This window comes from Ctenocephalides felis, unplaced genomic scaffold, assembly GCF_003426905.1.
Source record: "Ctenocephalides felis isolate EL2017-DRISC unplaced genomic scaffold, ASM342690v1 CF-g0.4_SCAFFOLD_01886, whole genome shotgun sequence".
NCBI lineage: Eukaryota > Metazoa > Arthropoda > Insecta > Siphonaptera > Pulicidae > Ctenocephalides > Ctenocephalides felis.
In genome coordinates, this window is record NW_020538040.1 from 171,057,504 (window position 1) to 171,078,502 (window position 20,999).

Sequence of the window (20,999 nt, forward strand, 5' to 3'; positions counted from 1 at the left end):
GTGAAGACCCTTTGTGTTTTCTTTATATAGACCTTTTTCTCGAGATCTTTCAGATAAATTATTTATTTTAGGATATAATATGGTATGCCCGCCGCTGTACGTAGACAGCGCTTTGTAAAGTTCTTTTTCAAGAAGCTACGCTTTGGTAACTTGACACTCGAGTATATTGACTTTGACTTGTTTTGAGGTGAAAATAAAAATTTCGAGGTTATATTTTTTTAAATCACGATTTAAACTAGTGCATTTAAATTTCAACCATAACACGCAATTTGATAAGATAGAGTAGAATGCAATATAAAATCAATCTCGGACGGCAAATGAATACCAAAATTTACATTAAATTTGAATTTTAAAACATCAACTTATACGATGTCCTAATCGCTTTCAATTTCCTATAGTTTTAATCCTTTGTGGACCGAATTTTTGTTTTACATCCAAAAAATGAAAATCAGTTATATAGAAGATAATATATGCAAATGATAAGCAAAAATTCTTTTTAAACAATTTTTTTTGGTATTGATAAATTATGTGACTTTCAGGACACAGCAGCCTATAATATTTACACTTCTGTATATGAAAATGTTATTTCATGTAAAATGATCTTAGCAAAGGACTTAAATTAATTGCTTGTCATTATGGAATTAAGACACACGAAAAAGCCATAATTAGTAAAATATAAAATAAAGTTGGAATGTAACCTGAAAGTTTCGCGGGCGGCCATAAAGGATTAATTTGAAGCACAAAATTAATGTTGGTAAAAATAATTCTAAGAATAGTTCAACTAACTTTTTATGCAATACAGCAATCGAGTTTTGAGCTGAATAAACTGTCAATTAATGCAAAATTTGTTTCTTTGCAATGCATTTATTTACCCAGATCGACGTTGTTTTAGACGATTGATATTTTATTATACTAACTTTCATTTGATTCTGATCAATGGCATAAGTACTTGCTAACTTAAGTTATAAGTCCCAATATTAAATTATGGAAAGTGAAAGTTATGCTATGCATTGAGCTTAACCGAAACTTAGGCAATATCGTTGACTGTGGAAATTGCACCGACATCAGAAATCCAGTTGAAATTCAATTAATATACGGAATTAGATGGCGGTAGTTTTGGAAACTGATGCAATAAGTTTGAATGTATAACTTAATATGGATATAGTAAAAGCAATATATATTTTAATTTTATTTGTCAAATTCAATCAAATTTTGAAAAATGCAATATGCAAACTTATGTTCTTTTTCGAGTAGCGGAGGTTTTGTGAAAAGGCTTTTATATTTTTTGGAAAATGAAAATTTTTATTTATCTTTACGTTTCAAAGGTTTCTGAACTTTTGGCATACCTTAGAGAAAATTAATGTATGTATGTTTATTTGGTGTGGTGTGTGTGTGTTCGGATTCAATTTTAGTCGACGATTTTGTAAACACGGATAACCGATTTGAATAATTCAGGAAACATTCGATTCGTTTTGACGGGGACACATGTTGATTAGTTTTTGTCGATAGGTGCAACCTTTTCGAAGATACGGGGTGAAAAGAGCCAATAATGGATTTCAGTTTTGAGAGAACGGTGCGTCCGAGACCAAATGAAGAATTGATGAAGTTTTGGGAAAGGCAGATTTATCGATTTTGGAGATTCATAAAAAAGTGAAAAAAAACGCCATTTGGTGGTCAAAAATGATCATTGGACATATGCACATCAAATTATCAGATTTTTTTTTAATTTTATTTTCAATTGCAATCAGAATACAGGACAATTCTATGAGCTATTTGGCTTATGTCATTCACTCGCACACATATACACACACTTTCAAACACACATATAAATTAATCTGATGAATATTATATTGATAATTAGAAAATCACTTCAATAAGTGATTCTACTATTCTTTTCATATAAGTTTTCGTAGTTCTAAGGGTCCTTTATATTATCTTTGGGCAGCTTTTCTTCAGTCTTCTTGAAATTGGTGTCTCAAGAAGCTGAGTGACTATAGAGTTTGTATGATGTTCTAGTTTATGAAAATGATTGACGATGTTGATTTGTATAACTCTGTTATAAATTCATATGAAGTTCGTCGTGTAAAGTCTTATTGCTTATGAACCACGGAGCATCTGTAATCTGCTTTAATATTTTCGATTGGGCACGTTGCATTAGCACTATGTTGGATTTGCTCGCACAACCCCACAGTTCTATGCCATAAGTCCATATTGGGTTATAGATAGAATTGACTTGCGTCCCAGAAGCCAGTATAGTTCAGCGGTTAGAATTTTTATAGTATTTAATTTTGGGCGAATATGGACCTTCCACGTCAGTCTGCGATTTGTTTACAAGTTTGTTTTGTCTATATTTCTATGGGTTCCGTACCAATGTTTAGCCGTTAGACTGCGATGCGGCGATGAGTCGCTTTGGTGAAAGTTCAAAATTTTCAAAAAATTTCAAAATACAAAAAAATCAATTTCATATTTCTCAAAAAAGTCAAATTTTATCAAAGTTTTCAAAAAGTTTCAAAGCTTTTTTTAAATTCTTCATTATCGGTGCGGAAAGTTCCAGCAATCTGTCTTATGACACGATGCCATGCACCACTAGTTATTACTATTATTTCTATCACTTCTGGTTAATTTTTGAGAATCTTGTCAAGTGGTTCACCGTTGCAACATTTGATAGGTTTCCCATTCGTTTTCGATTTGCGAGCGCGGGCGGCATTGGCGGCGTTTGATCGCGAGCCCGCAGCGCGTCGTTGTATTTCCGGCGTGTTATAATCGATAACTCGACCTAGTTCCTAGTCGCTCGTTTTTCCTTGTACGGAATCGGTTTAAGGAACGAATTGTGATTGTGTTAACAACACACCTGCCTTGCCGACTTTCTGACACACCGAGAAGAAAGAAAGACTCTCAAAAAGTCTGCCCACATTTGGTGAAAGGTCGACCGTGATTCGACTCTAGAGAAATAATTGTGTCTCGGATTTTTGATATCTACCGTTTTTTTTAATCGATCAGAACTACTTTGATACTTATGTAACTTGATTGAAATGCATTCTAAGGTTATACCTAACGTTGGAGAATATTATCTATTATGATCGTGGAAATTACCTATTTTGTCTCAGATTTTTGGTATCTACCGGTTTTTTTTTAATCATTCAGAAATACTTCGATACTTATGTAACTTGATTGAATTGCATTCTAAGAACATATCTAACATTAGAGAATATTATTTATTAATATTGTTATAGAAATTATCTATTTTGAAAAAAATATAAGGGAAATAATTGTGCCTCAGATTTCTGATATCTACCGGATTTTTTTAAATCAATCAGAACTACTTCGATACTTATGTAACTTGATTGAATTGCATTCTAAGAACATACCTAACATTGAAGAATATTATCTATTAACATTGTCGTGGAAATTATCTATTTTGAGAAAAATATAAGGGAAATAATTGTCCCTCAGATTTTTGATATCTACCGGATTTTTTTTAATCAATTAGAACTACTTAGTTACTTATGTAACTTGATTGAATTGCATTCTAAGAACATACCTAAGATTAGAGAATATTATCTATTAAGATTGTTACAGAAAATATCTATTTTGAGGAAAATATAAGGGAAATAATTGTCCCTCAGATTTTTTATATCTACCGGATTTTTTTTAACCAATCAGAACTACTTTGATACCTATGTAACTTGATTGAATTGCATTCTGAGAACACACTTAACATTAGAGAATATTATCTATTAAGATTGTTATAGAAATTATCTATTTTGAGACAAATATAAGGGAAATAATTGTGCCTCAGATTTCTGATATCTACCCGATTTTTTTTAAATCAATCAGAACTACTTCGATACTTATGTAACTTGATTGAATTACATTCTAAGATCATACCTAAGATTAGAAAATATTATCTATTAAGATTGTTATAGAAATTATGTATTTTGAGAAAAATATAAGGGAAATGATTGTCTCAGATTTTTAATATCTACCGGATTTTTTTTAATCAATCAGAACTACTTCGATACTTATGTAACTTGATTGAATCGCATTCTAAGATCATACCTAACATTGGAGAATATTATCTATTAAGATTATCATGGAAATTATCCATTTTGAGATATATATATATATATATATATATATAAGGGATATAATTGTGTCTCAGAGAATATTATCTATTATGATTGTCATGAACACTATTTAAAAAAAAAATAACCAAAGGGTTAATGACTTCCAGAATTACTAATGTAAAACACACTCTCATTTATCTATTAAAATAATTGTAGAAATTATTTTGTATTCCGAGAAAAATTTTTAAACTTTAGAAAAAGTGTAAAGTGAAACTTCGCTCATCGTAATGTAGTTATTGAATCTTGTGCTCTTAAAAGTTTTTTACTATATATTTTTTTTATCTCGTCTCACTATCGTATACGTTTACTACCTTACGCACTTGTAAGATTAAAAATAATATAGAAGGACCAGTTTTAGATGAAGAGAACTAAAGTATTTTCTTTCCTTGTTAGTTTTTTTGGTTATGAGATCTTAAATAATTTGTCAGTAACATTATTCAATTGTTTTATAAAATATGTATGGAAAGTTGTTTATAACATAGCCTTGCCCATAACATTGGTCTGTTATGCGAAAGAATCGGTCCCTGGCTATCTTTCACCATCTGGTGTAAAAAGGGACAGATGACAAATTTTAGAAAAATAGTAAAAACACGTTTCATCAATATTAGGAATTAACTGGAAATTTTATTGAACATAGTTTGATAGTTACTTGTTTGATACGTGTTATGTGTTGTGTTGTAGTTCATTTGGTTTAGTCAGTATAATCATTTGAAGTCAAATTTGCCTTGCTCTACCCTATATTAAAAAGATTTAGAAATCAAATATCATGTTTTCTAGAAACAACTAAACCCTTTTAACAGATTTTGATGTGTTTTGATTTTTAATCAAAGAATTTTGATTGTCTGTACAATATAATAGATAAAATCAACTTAGGTGTATTTTTTCACAAATATTTTTAGTAAGTTATTATTTCAGTTATAAACGATTTAACTATTTTCGCGTGCATGAAATAACTAAGCCTGGTGAACAAACGAACAACGATAAAATTGTATGTCAGTCAGAAATATCGAACTGTTTGCTGAAATAATTGAAATTTGAATTAAAAGTTTTGAAAATGTTGCTCAAATAATAGTTGCTCCTTTATTTGAACAAACAATTGTTCCATTAATATTTAAATTTAGTTATTTTTTTATAAATAAGTTAGTTTATGTTGGATCCATATCACGATAATAATAGAAAACCTCATTGTAGTTGGTTTTACCAATGTGTGTCAGACACGCCACGTGGTAATGCTTCAAAATTTGGAACATGGCTTTTTAAATTTTTATTTGAAAATTACCTTTTGATTATGTCATCTACTTTATATAATAAAATATCATTTATACACGTATGCATTATTAATGAGTGCACAAGGAAAACTTTTTGGCTATATGCCTATTTATTATTGCGCACACTTTGAGAATCTATTAATATAAATCTAATTATGATTTAGTCTGGCATAATTTTGAGACAAAGATGTGACATTGTAATTATTTTCAATCAAATTAGGGTATATATATATATATATATATATATATATATATATATATATATATATATATATATATATATATGTCACTTAGGCACATATGATTTTATGATTCTATGGATCAAAATAAGATACTTTGCTAAAAAAACATACCACTGAAATGAATTTTGATGGCCCGTGCATTGATCCAAAAATTTGGGTAAATTTTTTAAAAACCTCTTAAGGGGGGGGGGTTTCCGGGTAATGAATACATACATTTGAACGCGATTAGGGCACTAAATGGGTCAAAATGGAATTTTTCGAATTTTAACCCTTATTTTTAGGTCAACAAGTTTGTTGCTTGAAAAATCGGATCATTTATGAAATCAATATGTCATGGGAATTATATTTTGTTTTTTATTTCGTCAAAGCCAACGGAAAATTTATGGCAAACTTGTGTTGCCACATCACTCCCCTTTATTAAAAAATCGATATGTTACGACAATGATACTATATTTTTTCTCTCGCCAAAGCCAACTTGAAATTCATGGCAAATTCGTGTTGCCACACACACACACACACACACACACACACATATATATATATATATATATATATATGTATATATATATGTATATATTGATGTGTGTGTTATTTTTTAAATTATAATATAATTCTAATAGCGACTTACTACTTCGGACATGTGTATGATTCTATGCAATTATCACTTAAAGTTCCTTTTTCATGTGAATCTGCGATGATAAAACAAGCATTGCACTCTCCTTCCAGTTTTAAAATACCGATTTCTTAACTTAAGTATTTTTCATAGTGATTGGTTTCTCTTTGGCATTTGCGAAAACATACTGCCTTGATTGGCAGTCTTGCAATCAATATACCTATTTCATAAAAATAAACAATCGCGTGATTGAACCAGCTCCGCGTGTTTTTCATCAAGGGCTGCCCGGAAGTGAATTAAAACACTCTGATACAGAACATTTTTCAATATATATACATATGTATATATGTATATGTATACATATATTATATATACGCTGGATTATAAATACAAGTTAATTACATCTAAACATGACAAAAATATACTAATTTGAATTAAATAGTAAGGGATTTGAGTCATCGTTGGATTTTGTTCTTGCATTTAGAAATCCATATCATAAATTAAATGTAAAAATTTATTAACGTCTTGATCATGAGTTCTATATCTGCAACCAATATAATCAGTAGTATGAGATAAGTGCAGCGGCATCCGAGTGGAAAGGGTTAATTCTTGAAAACTCTGGTCAATTGTCATTATTTTTAACTTTGTTCTTAAAAATGTTATTGCTTAAATGAACAAAAAATGAACTAAAAATAGTCACATTTTTACAAAAGCTTTAAGTTGCACTTAAAAGCTCATAATTTTCAAACTGCGTATGATATTTTTTTTCTAATTATGGGGTCCATTATTATTTACGTGAGGTTTTTAGGGCGAGGGGGGGTTGACAGAAAAATATCACGTGAGGAAGGGAGGGGTATAGTAAGATATCATCACGTGTGTTTATTTTTCACCTAAATTAAAAAATCCAAACATTTAAAAAAAAAGCCAAAATTTTACAATTTTTTCTTGAAACTAAAAATACACGTAATGTTTAGTGGGAATATGGTGGGGGTGGTGGTAATTTTGAATATCACTACGTGTCACCAAGAGGAAGGAGGGTCCAAAAATCCTTAAAAAAACGATGTTGTGATTAATGGACGCCCCCCATATTTAGAAAAAAATTCTCACGTAGTTTGAAAATTATGAGCTTTTAATTATGAGCCCTTTCTATATTTGTTCATTTATTTTATTGCTTGATTCGATTATAATGAACTCATTGAGTAAGTTTGTCACTATTTCCTACATTCGGCCTAATTAAATTTATTTTTAAACCGTTTTATATATTTTGTTGTTTATGAATAAAAATAGAATGCAAGAAAATACCTCGTACTCAATTATAGTCTAACGAAATTTTATATGATTGTTAGATTCAAAATGACAAATTTTCAAAATGCATTAATGTTTTATCAAGATATGTAATGTATAAAAGTTATTCTACGTTATATCATGAAAACTATTTATAAAATTATTTTAGGTTTCTATAAAATTCTCAAAACTTTAGGAAATGTATGAAGTGATTCTTTGCTTATAGAAACGTGCCTTTAAAATGTTAGTATGTACTCTTAGAACATTAATTTATTTTCTCATATTCAAATATAGTCTGACGAAATTTTATATGATTGTTAGATTCAGAATACTTCTTTATTATTTTTTGATCAGGGTCTTGATATGTAATGATTTAAAAAAGTTATATCATTAAAAATATTTATTGAATTATTTTAGATTTCGATTCTTGAAACTTAAAAAAAAAAGTATGAAGTGTACTTTGCGCATAGAAAGGAACGTGCTCTGGAAATGTTAATACGTGTTTTTAAAAAATAAAATTAAATTTATTTTTAAACATTTTATGTATTGTACTGTTTATCAATAGAAAATAGAATGCAAGAAAATATGTTATACTCAGTCAAGGTTTAAGGAAATTTTGTATGCGATAGTTGATAGAACAGATATACGAATATCAGAATCATTTTTCACTAATTCTTGATCAAGATATTGATTGTACTGTATCAAAATAGTTGCATTAAGGACTTGGAAGCAAAATTGCCATGTCGATTTCGTTTATATGTATTTAGTGGAAAATATATGGATTTTAATGATCAAAGAATGCGTTAAATGGATTATTTTTGTGACCTATATGTTTGCAATCACGAATGCGCTATCATAGTCTGAAACAGATGTGAAAATAACTCGACGATGTTACGTAAATTTGTCTGCTACGTTTACTCGTCATTCGTAGTACGTCAACGAATCTTCAAATAACTCGAATTTCAATGCACCTTGCGTGTGTGCCGAGCATTATTTTGGTGTATCCGTTGTTTTACTGAATTACTCTTTCAGATGATAACATCAGGCAAATAAAAACACTGTGAATGTCGAAGGAAAGGTATACCATGCCCTCCGTAGCCATACATAATTGAACGACTTCGAGCACTTTACTGCTCTCTGTGCGCTCCAGAATTCTAGACTTAAATTTCCGTAGACGTGTCCTCAAAGGCTGGTGACAGCCGACAAGAAACACCCGGTAAAAGAGGTAAGGGGTTTAAGGGGCACAACTAGTGTGAAATTTTCAAAAAATCGTATTTTCAATTTTTCCATATTTCGATAGGTTATACCTTTAAAAATAACATACCAAAATTTTAAATTGATATCTTAAATAGTTTTTGAGTTACAGCCATTCAAAGAGTATATATATATAGTATATAGTATAACGATCATTTAATAATAAGCGTTTTTCTCGAAACAGCATTTTCCGAATTTGCTGCAGTGATTACTCAAAAACAAATGATCCGATCACTATCGATTTTTTTTTACATGTTCTATATATAGTTCTCCGTAAAATAAACTATCGGTTTTTTGATCGGATCAAAAATCGAATTTTGGCAGTCTAAAAACGACCAAAATTTTGGGTAAAATTAGACTTTTTTTTAAAAAAACGCCGTCATTTTGTCAATTTTTGATTTTTTTTCTTTATCGTAGTTCATTTTACAGACAATATTATATAGTTTAACGAGTTTTTTTTTTTAACTTTCATCCACGTAGAAGGCCGGAATCACTGTCAATCACCGGACGATAACATAAAAAATATTTAATTTTCTTCTTCAAAAATTTTACTATGTATTTTTAAAACATGTATAAATATATCCTAAAATTTTGAAATGATTGAAAAAGTAGTTTTTTTAATATAAATTCCCCAAAATCACCTTTTTTTAGGCGGTTACACTAGTTGTGCCCCTTCAGCAGAGAAGGCATTTTCACCAAGTAATGTTCCTTTCTTTCGATATTCATATAACATATATTTATTGGTATTATAGAAATATATAAATTAATAAAGAGATATTTCTATGTTTTATAAAAATATGTTAAAAATTATGATTATCAAAACTATACAAAATGTCATGACATGAATATTTGTTTCTATCAAATTCCAAGGTTCCTTGATTCCCACATATACTCTCTTCAAGGAGCTTTGGAATTTGATAGAAACAAAATACTCATGTCATGATATTCTGTATAGTTTTGATAATAATATATTTTAATACATTTTATGAAACATAGAAATATATTTCTACTTATTTATATATTTCTATAAGGTAATACGTTTCTAGAGAACTAGTTACACAGTCATAATCGATACTCAACGAATTAGTTAAATATTTTCTACTCCACTTTTTTTTATAAAATTTACTAACAATCTTAAGTTATTCATATGTATTTCTGAGAATGAGATATGCCATTTTTAACTTCCCGTAGAGTAAATATAGTAATCGCAAAAAAATCGAAAATGAAAATGTTTATATATCTTTACGTTTCAAAACCTTCTGAACATTTTGGCATACCTTAGAAAAAATGGATGTATGTGTGTGTGTGTGTGCGTGTATGTGTGTGTGTTCGGATACAAATTTTCGTCGACGATTTCGCGAACACGGTTCAAACGATTTCAATGATTCAAAAAACATTCGACTTCTATTGATAAGGAGACGTGCTAATTAGTTTTTGACAGAGGGGCAAAAAGTGCCAAATATGGTAATTCAGTTTTTAAGAGAACGGAGCATCCGCTTTTAATAATTCAAAAAACATTTTACTTGTATTAACAAGATGAAAAACTGATTTTGGGAAGGTAGGTCTAGCAGTTTCGGAGATCTAGTACTAAAAGTAGAAAAAAATGACGGTCAAAAATGATCATTAGACATATGCACATCAAATTATCAGATATTTTATGAAGATTTTAATAATAAGTATAAATTTTGTTCACATTTTTGGCGCCCACGCGCTTCGATATTTTATCTCTTTGAAGTTAAAGCAGTGCGATTGCTTTGAAAACATGTTCAAAATTTCCAAAATATTTCAAAATATAAAAAAAACTTCTTTTTCAGTCATTTTTTCAAAAGTTTTTATTTCAAAAATTTAAAATATCTCAAAAATCTAATTTTTTTAAAGCTTAAAAAAAATTCTTATTCTTTTTTAGAAAAAATAATTTTGGGAACGGGTTAATTTTAAGTTCCAGCAATTTGCCTTAAGACACGATGCCATACACCACTAGTTTATATTATTTATTGCAAAATTATTGTTGTATAGCTTCTACGTAACTACATACTTAAATCAAACGAAATAAAGACGAAATCTGAAAATTACGTTAAATGTTCTAAAATTGCCTTATGATGGTTTTACGACGCACTTAAACAAAATTAGCTTGGCTAGAAATATTTCTTCGTTATAATCGTCATTGCAGCTTTTTTAATTGCATTTAAAAGTACAACTGTTTTTTAATATGGGAAAGTTTTATTTACAATATTTATTTTTTGGAAAAGAATATAACTTCTTGATATTAAATACCTAATTTATATATAAGTATTATGAGTGGATGAAATATAAAATTAACCCTTTTGCTACGAGTTCTTTGGTTGGAGTGCGGACTATCTTAAAATTAATACTAAGGGTTAAAACTTTCCGTGAATTTTTTTTATTATTGTGGAAGCATTTGAGTCCCTGGGAGCAAAAAAATTAAAAAATATCTATATTAAGGACTACGTTCAACAAAAGACATGCTAGTTTTTTCTAATATCGTGCTAATAGGTATATATAATGTTAATGCTATTTGAACTACACTTTTAGTTTTAGTTTTAAATCTCACTTAAATTATACGCACTATATGCACGTATTTTCTTTTATGTTTCTTGTTAATATGATTTTCAATAATGTTTTATAAAATGGATAAATCATTGATTATTATTGCATCATATCAATTTATCATACTATAATCTATTTGCGAATGAAATTTATCAAATTGTTTTGAGTACCCACCTCGATAAATAATTAAATTTTCACAAGTAATCAAGCACTTCAATTAAGTGTTTATGCACTTTTATCACATTTCTTCATTTTTACTTTTCACATTTCTATCGATATTCCTACAATATTTTATTTACTTAAATTATATATTATTAATGGGAAATCTAATTCAAATGTAGAAATTGTAGGATCATTTATGTATGTAGAATTTTTGAACATTTATGCTGTAGGTGTGACAAGTTTTGATAAAAATGTAAAGAAAAGTATATTCCTTGAAGATATCAATAATTCTAAATTGAACAAGATTATATTATACATAATATAATATAAAACTTCAGAGTGCGAAAGAAATCAAATTAGAATTGATTTTGTTTCCTTTCTTGTCACTTCACATCAGTCATGATTGGGGTTGACATGTCGACCTTAATTTTATCAGACTACTTCAGTTAATGTCTAGTGGAAATATTTAATTCCTCGAATTCGATTATTTAGATTGTTACTTCGTATATAGTAGAAGAACATGGATATAATATATTTCAGATATTTTACATTATGATATTTGTAATATAGTTTTATGTAAGGTCATATAAGTGATTAGATTAGTGGTTGGATCCATGGATTAGTGGTTAGAACGTCCGCATGCATCGGACAGCCCGATGTCAAGCAGTAGTGACAGATAACAATGTTTCCAAGTGAAAATAGCCGTTACCAGACATTTTTGCATCAATAAAAAATTCTTATAGATTATAGGTATAATGTTTCTTTTTTAAAGATAATCTATAAGAATTTTTGCATCAATAAAAAATTCTTATAGATTATAGGTATTATAATATTTCTTTTTTTACATTATGATATTTGTAATATAGCTCTAGGTGGGTTCATATACATATAATTAATATAATTAAATTAGTGGTTGGATCCGTGGATGAACTGTTGGTGTCGTAGATTAGTGGTTAGAGATATGAGATTTTAATCAAAAGTCCCACGTCTGATACATACCTCGGTCGGCCTGATGTCAAGCAGTAGTGACATCGGTTTTCACTTGGAAATATAGATAGCAATATGTCGTAGTCAGTACAGTCAAGTCATCACAAAAGTTCATAAGACTTTTAAGTTCTAATCGCTTTTCACCTAATATATATACAAAAAATGGCTTCCTATATAATTTAGAGAATAATAGATGATTTGGATGGTTATTCTGAAAGTTTTACAGAATTGTAGTAATTTGTTCCGAGTTACTCAGCCAATTATACTAAATTTACGTTAGTACGTCTTTAAAACATCGAATATTGAAGTTAATGTTGTTTTGTCATTTTTTTGGGTATTTGTTATATCAATATAACATTAAACTATTATCAAATCACACGTATATCTTTATTGCCAAATATTGAATTTAATGTTGTTTCGACATTTTTTTTTATTTTTTGTTATATCAGTATAATATTTAATGATTGTCATTTTGTTGGCAACTAAATTCTGAAATTGTAATTTATAGCAAAGAATTCTGCAGCATTTTAATTTGAAAACTACTATCGTATACCGTTTTATTAATTTTATTAAACTTTTATAATTTAAATATTAATTTTGGGTTTAAAGTAATCAAATAAACACGATTAAGGCGACTTAGTGCTGAAAAACATACCAATATCTATTTCATTTTTTAGTAATTGGTAATCACAAAGTAGGTAATCATACTATTTTTTTAGGGGGTACGACTTCTTTAACTTCCCGTAGAGTATGTTATAGAAATCGCAAAAAAATCGAAAATGAAAATTTCTATATATCTTTACGTTTCAGAGGCTTCTGAATTTTGACATACTTTAGAAAAAATAGATGTTTGTGTGTGCGTGCATGTATATGTGTGTGCGGATACAAATTGATTTCGTCGACGATTTTCGGAACACGAATCAACCGATATGAATAATTCAAAAAACATTCGAGTCCTACTGATAAGGAGACATACTGATTAGTTTTTGGGGCAAAAAGTGCCAAAAATGGTATTTTTCAGTATTTGACATAACGGAGCGTCCGATTTAAATCAAAAAACATTTTACTTGTATTGACGAAATGAATAACTGGTATAATTACTGCTTTTGTGAAAGCAGGTCCCAAAAATTTCAAAATTTCTGAGAAATCTAATTTTTTCAAAGTTTTGCAAAGTTTTTTCAAATAATTTAGTTTTCGATACGGGAACTTCCAGTGATTTGCCTTAAGGCACGATGCCGTGCATCACTAGTTTTTTTTTATTGACTTTGCAATCTGGTACATTGACCAAAGTGCGACTTGAGCAACCTTACCCAATAAGTAAGATATAAATTTTATATAAACGAGATAATTTATGCGAGTGATTTTTGTGTAAAATTACTTTATCCAAAATGCAGATTTTTCAAAATTTTGTTGAGAAAATCAGACTACAAAATAAAATTTGTATCAGACTAAAAATAAAATTTGAACAATTCAAAATTTTGGTACGGAACCCAAAAAAAATTACGCAAAATGTGTACACATTATGAAAATCTCTATAAAATATCTGATAATTTGATGTGCATAAGTCTGATAATCATTTTTGACCGTTTGAAAAAAGACATTTTTTTAACTTATTTTTATTGAGAGTCCATAACCGCTAGACCTGCCTTCCCGAAAATTTAATCAGTTTTTTATCTTGTCAATACAAGTAAAATGTTCTTTGAATTATTAAAATCAGACGCACCGTTCTCTTAAAAACTGAGTTACCGTTTTTGGCACTTTTTGCCCTGTATCTTTGGAACGGCTAGACCTGCCTTCGCCAAAAACTAATCAGCACGTCTCCTTATGAATACAAATCGAATGTATCTTGAATTATTCAAATCGGTTGATGCGTGTTCCTGAAATCGTCGACGAAAATTTGTATCCGCACACACACACATACATCCATTTTTTCTAAGGAATGCTAAAATGTTCAGAAACTTTTGAAACGTAAAGATATATACAAATTTTCCTACGGGAAGTTAATAATTAAACTGAACATTTTTAATCGCAAAGTTACGAGTAAAAATCCGTATATTTTCCTGTATCAGTATTATTATAAGTAGGTATTTTTATGATATCTACGTCAGAGCCCTTCAGAATGATGAAACCCATTTGACGGCGACAGTGCGTGCAATGCGTCCTAGTCCTAGGTGGAACGCTAGTGACCAAGACACCGTTTCTATTTCCAGCATGTCGTGTGACATTTGGCATGTCATCAATAACCAACACCAGACCGAACCGCCGTGTACCATACATCATTCATTAAATACCCCTTTGGAACAAATAGACCATTTAGAACGAAAGAAAAATCTATAACGTACACGGCAACGTAATTTTTTAAGAAAATGGTATAAATGAAATTTGTTATAAAAAAAATTACTACTTATATGTAATAATTACTTCCATTATTCATTATACAGGGTGATAGTATTGACCTTATCTGCCCTGAAAAATTAGAAAAAAAGAGTGCGCGTAAGGTTCACACACGATTGAAGTAAATCTTACTTACTACTGTACAAGATGGCATTTAAGTAAAAATAAATACCTCATATAACAATTTTGAATAATGTGTATTAGTAATATGATAACATTCGTGATACACACATTTATTAGTGTCAACTAATACTCATTTATATAATGATAAATTATAAATTATATATTTATAAAAAGCATTAAAAATATGTATAATATTTAAAAACAATAATGTAATTAGTCATACTTCAAATATGACATGATCGGTTTGTCATTGTAATTAGCATCTAGTAATGAACCTTCATTAGAGAAATAAAGTAATTGCTGATTAATAAATTCTATAATATTCGTTCACACAGTGGATTATGTTAAACAACGCCTAAACAAATATTGTTACCGCAACTTTACTCATCATGCAATTGTGTTTGAAAAACTTCATGTAATTAAAATTAACATACATTCATTGACTGCTGGTATTTTTTTTTACTTTTTCGCTGGCGATATAATCTCATTCTTTGAACAGCTATAATATCTGTCTTGCCTAAAAATATTTCCCATTTTAACTTTGGAACTGTGAATAACATTTCTAAGACCACAGTAAACAATAGAAACTCCATTTTCTCAAGTTTCCAAAAATTAAAATTTTTGTTGAACTATGGATTTAATTGTTTTAAAATCGGTCGACTTTGAGAGATCCTCCTTTAAAAAAGTGTACTGAAGTGTGTTGGCAAATTTTATCAAAAGTTGGCGCATTTATTCAGGATTGTAAAAAGGTGAAATATTTGATAATTTTATTATTGAAAAATTTCGAGTAAAAAATTTTTTAGCTCAAATGGTTTGATCTCGCATATTGAATCTTACGAACATTTGAACTAGTAAAAATTGTCATTTATAAACTTTTATTTTTTAACAAAAGTTTATCAAAAAAGTATGTTACAAAAGTAACTACCAAGTACTACAAATAAATATACAAATTTTATGAAGTATCGAAAACGTAAATACGTACAAAATCATATTTTGATTCAATTTTTAATATCAGTTCATTTATAATAATAAATATACAAACTAAAATTGTCAATTAAAAATGTTAATAATATCTATATTAAACATTATTATTTTATTCCCATTTAGAATTTGCGAATAATATTAATAATAAAGACTTTCCTAACAAAATTTAAATATGTAATTTAAATGTATATATAAATACTTATATGTATTGTTATTATACTATTAGTATTAATTATATGTATATATAATTACTAATAGATACAGTAATTATTCATGTGCTAATTCATCTCAGATAGTTTGATATATCGTACAAAAAACATTTAATTATCTAACAAAACACTAACGTATGTACAATTCCAAATCAAATCATGTACAAAAATATTTATTTAAACCATTAACAAAATTTTCAATATTTTTAAATTAGTAAAACATCAATTTAAGTGACGGTAAAATATTGTTGATAACAGTTATCTATCCATAAGTTGATAAATCCATTTTCAGTTCATAATAATCATCTATCGAGTTGATAAACTATTATTCGCGTTGATAAATCCATTTTAAATTCATTATAATTCAAGTTGTCCCAGCAACTAATTTCGTAATATAAGAATGAAATATATTGAATTCGTTCATCGAAAATATAACTATATATTTCCTATAAACACATTCAATAATATATAACTTCATTAATTTAATCCCCGTTAAAATCTAGTCACATGTGTTGTTGGCGATATAGTTCAATCAAATGTAATTAATAATTACTGGACCACCACCAAAATTAGATAACACCTATTCAACACTAGTTTCCACTCATGTTCGGTATGACATTGATTCGTTTTACATGTTAATTAAATTTAATAAAAATTCCAAATATTGTATATTTATTTATACAATATAGACTCTATATTATAGTCATTTTTTGTTGATGATTGATGTCTTTTTTTATCCGTTCGTTTCGTTTTAAAACGTTGTATTTGTGTTTTTCCGTGCAAAAGTTACATGATTTAGTGACGTAGAATGCTAAGCGTTTCAAATAATATGTACGTTGAGGTTTGAATTGTTTGTTCTTTTAAATAATTGATGGGCAGTGTAATAGTTAGTACAATGAATACAACAGAATACAGAGCACGTATTCTTTTACAAAAATTACCATTTTTATGGACATTTCTATTTTTAGTATTAAAATATTTTCGTTGCTTTATTTCTGAAACACACGTGAATCGATTTTCTCGTCACACAGTTTCTTTAATTTCTAAAAATATCTTGTTTTTCATGTTTTCTTAATTTTATAGTTTATTGCGATGATTATTCTCAGGAATATTTTTGAACTTAAGAAAAATAATTTTGAATATTATCACGGTACGCACGTTCAGTTTTTAAGAAAATTAGGTCAATTAATAACATTTATATAGCAGTGAATAATATTTATTTAATATTGATTAATTTATAATATTTTTATATAAAAAGTCGAAATTTTTTTATAACAAACTAATTATTAGGTAAATAAGATTTAAATGATTGTTTAAAATGATTTTAAACCTTAATTAATATAAAAAAGGTAGAATAAAATGATGTTATTTAACTTATGTAATTGGTTTAAGGTTGTTTGAAGAATAGATTATATGATTTTTTCCAGAATTTTTACATGTATATTCTATAAGTATTAGTTTTGCTATAATTGACAAAACTGCATTATTATTTTGGTGTTAATGCTTTATGTGCGCTATATTATGTAATATATCTCTTGGATTGATTTAAAACTGTATTTTCCACGATGCGGTTATGCATTAATCGATAAAGACATAGAGATAGAGAATTAGATAAGTTTCTAATAATTACCTAAAATATATTTTTATGACTAGTTCACAATTTTTTAATTGTAATTTCAAACTTACCGGCATCGAGTAAACTAAATAACACAACAATCGTCAACGCTGAACTCAAACACGTTTTCAAAGACCCCATCTTATATGGTTCCGAAACACTTCTGTTCTTATTCTTTTGTTCTAGAAAAAAAATCCACCACCTGAGGGTAACAATCCGATCACGGTCTTACTGCTAGCGGAAAAATCAGCGAGTTTTGTCAACAAACGCGGTAATTTCGAACCATCGGGCGGTATTATGTAACGAACATTCACGGCGATTGATTGAAAAGCAGCATTGTAGAATTTGACGTTCCGCACGGTTCAGGGCCCGAGCGCTTGTGCCCGCGAACGTAGCGTTGTTCCTCGGTCGCACCGCAGACTTCGATCGGCACCGACGAACGACGTTCTGACGTTGCCTGCTTGCGCCGATTTTCCTACTTTCCATGCGCTTTTCATATCGCCCTTAGCACTACGTAGTCGGCGGTCGACACGCCGTAGCATTTTCCGTTCTGTGCCGTGCTACGACTGCCGTAGCACGAGAGCCGGACGTACAGTTTGCTCAAAGCTCACTTCCTGACGGGGGAGGTTTTCACGAAAGCTCTTGAAACGTTTACTAGTGTTTCTTGCAAAAGCAGTTGGCCACATATCATCTTATTTATGGCCATATTTCTAAGTTACCTAAAATACTATAAATATGTAAAATAAAATACACTAGTTTAAACTAGTGATGAAATATTTGCAAATCCTTTAATAATTTCACTTATAACTTGAATATATTACACAGGCCTACAAAAAAAATTTTTTTTGTGCATCAAATGTTAGAGCTTTTTCTGCGATAGCACCTTCATAGAAGTTATGTTATATTCTGTAGTAAATCATTGCAGATTCTTTTTTTGAGACGCTTTGGTGGTAAAGGCTTGAGCAGATCTGACGCTAATACGTTTGGATGACGACTCCTTCTCACGCAGACAAATAATATATAACTGTAACAAATGTAGCTGAATGTACTTTGTATAGCTTGCTATGAAAAATAAATCAAAAAAAAAAATGTTAGAGCTGATTCTTATAGTATTTTTTGCGCTGATTTCAAATCTGCAAACCATTTTTTTGTATCAGATCTAGTTTTGAACTTGGAAAGTAGTTGCCGAAACCAGGTCCATTGTAGGTCGTCACGGAAAAGAACTTTTCACAGTGTCAACTAATGTCCCAACTAAGGCCGAATGGGTCTTGTAAGTTTTTATGTACGAGTAGGCATACCTCATTAAAATAACATTCTGAAATGTATTACTATTTTGTACTTTCATTCCTTATATATCATATATATCATATCTTGAAAACTAAAGCTCATAGAAAAATCATTTTTGTAATCAGCGCCCCAAATATACTTAAAAACAGCACTAAAATCGTTTGCACCATTTTTTTTGTTGGCCTGTGTTATTTCTCAATAGGCATTATTGCAATTAAAAGCAAGTATTATATACATTGCAAAGCAGTATTATATACGTATAAACGCGTCGGCGGTGGTTAAAGACCTCAACTATACGAAACAGCAGGTTTTTATACTTAACATTAGTTTCGTAACGAAAGTTACAAAATGAATTACGTAGTTTTAACTCTTGTGGTTTACTGGGTGATAACTTGTATTGCTTTTGTCTTTTCTCCATAAATAAGATTATAAGAGTATAATATATTTTGTTTATCTACGCCTAGGACTATTAGTCTGTTTATCCGAGTTTTCATCTCGATACTGCAATTTGTATGTAATATATTATTATATATATACAATCTTCTATATATATAAAAATAAGTCGGGTTTTCCTTCCTGACGAAATAACTCCAGAACGCACGAACCGATTTCGACAATTTTGCATTCGTTGGAAAGGACTCGGGCTCCGCAAGGTTTATAGCCAAGAAAATTAGTTGTGCATGGCATCGTGCCTTAATGCAAGCTACTAGAACTTCACGCACCGTAATTAAAAATTCGAGTAATAAAAATAATCAATAACTGTTTTAATAATTTCAAATAGATTATCTTCTATATACATAAAAATAAGTCGGGTTTTCCTTCCTGACGAAATAACTCCAGAAGCCACGACCCGATTTCGACAATTTTGCATTCGTTGGAAAGGTCTCGCAAAGCTCAGCAAGGTTTATAGCTAAGAAAATTAGTGGTGCATGGCATCGTGTCCTAATGCAAATTGCTGGGACTTCATGCACCGTAATTAAAATTCGAGTAATAAAAATAATCAACAATTGTTTTAAATAATTTTAAATAGGTTATCTACATATATCTATATCTATATATATATATATATATATATATATATATATATATATAAATAAGTTGGGTTTTCCTTCCAGACGATATAACTCCAGAACGCAAGAACGGATTTCAACAATTTTGCAATCGTTGGAAAAGTCTCGAGCTCCGCAAGATTTATAGCTAAGAAAATAAGTGTGCATGGCATCGTACCTTAATGCGAGATTGCAATTTCCAGTTCGCCTTGCCTTCGCAATGGCAACTACAAGCCGCAAGGCCAATCGCTTAGTGTTTGCGGGATAAATTTCAAACAGATTATTTAGAAATCATTATCTATCACATGGCAGTTATACGTTGCCTGTTCACGAGTTGGAAAACCATACGCTTTGTTTGTGTTAACGTCAGACCAAAAAACAAAAAATGTGGTTTACCAAAGACCACTTCCATGAAACGGATAATTTGCGGATTTACTTTTATTCACTTAGAGAAGTTCAACTAAAAAACACTTCATTTTTGTAATCAAAATAAATTCATTCCTGTTGTGTAATAAAAAAAAATTTTTTTTTCAAATATAAAACAAACAAAAAAATTCTTCATCTTTCTCACGAAACTATCTGGTGGCGAAACGGAGTTCGTCGGGTTTGCTAGTATATTAATAAAATTTATGAGTTTACAGCAATCTTAACTCCGGACTAGAATTTATAAAAAATCGAATTCGTTTTTCTTTTTGATCAACTGTTCAAGAATATCTATACAAGAGTTTCCATAGTTCAAATCATTTTTAGAGATATATCTGTTTGACCACGATAATTCTACATTATTATTTCCTTCCTCCGCGAAACCAGTTTTGTCGAAATAGTCTTGTTCG

The 20,999-nt window shown here is 29.4% G+C and overlaps 2 protein-coding genes across 2 annotated transcripts in view; one reads left to right on the forward strand and one right to left on the reverse strand.

Annotated features, from left to right (window-relative positions):
• Nucleotides 1–18,241, reverse strand: part of LOC113377144 — a 35,566-nt gene extending 17,325 nt beyond the window's left edge. The window contains exon 1 of the mRNA XM_026617359.1: nt 17,902–18,241. Coding sequence (XP_026473144.1) covers nt 17,902–17,971 — 70 coding nt within the window. The 5' untranslated portion in view covers nt 17,972–18,241. The remainder of the gene's footprint in view (nt 1–17,901) is intronic.
• The window catches only part of LOC113377141, a 642,509-nt gene that overhangs the window by 24,809 nt on the left and 596,701 nt on the right, over nt 1–20,999 (forward strand). The window lies entirely within an intron of this gene.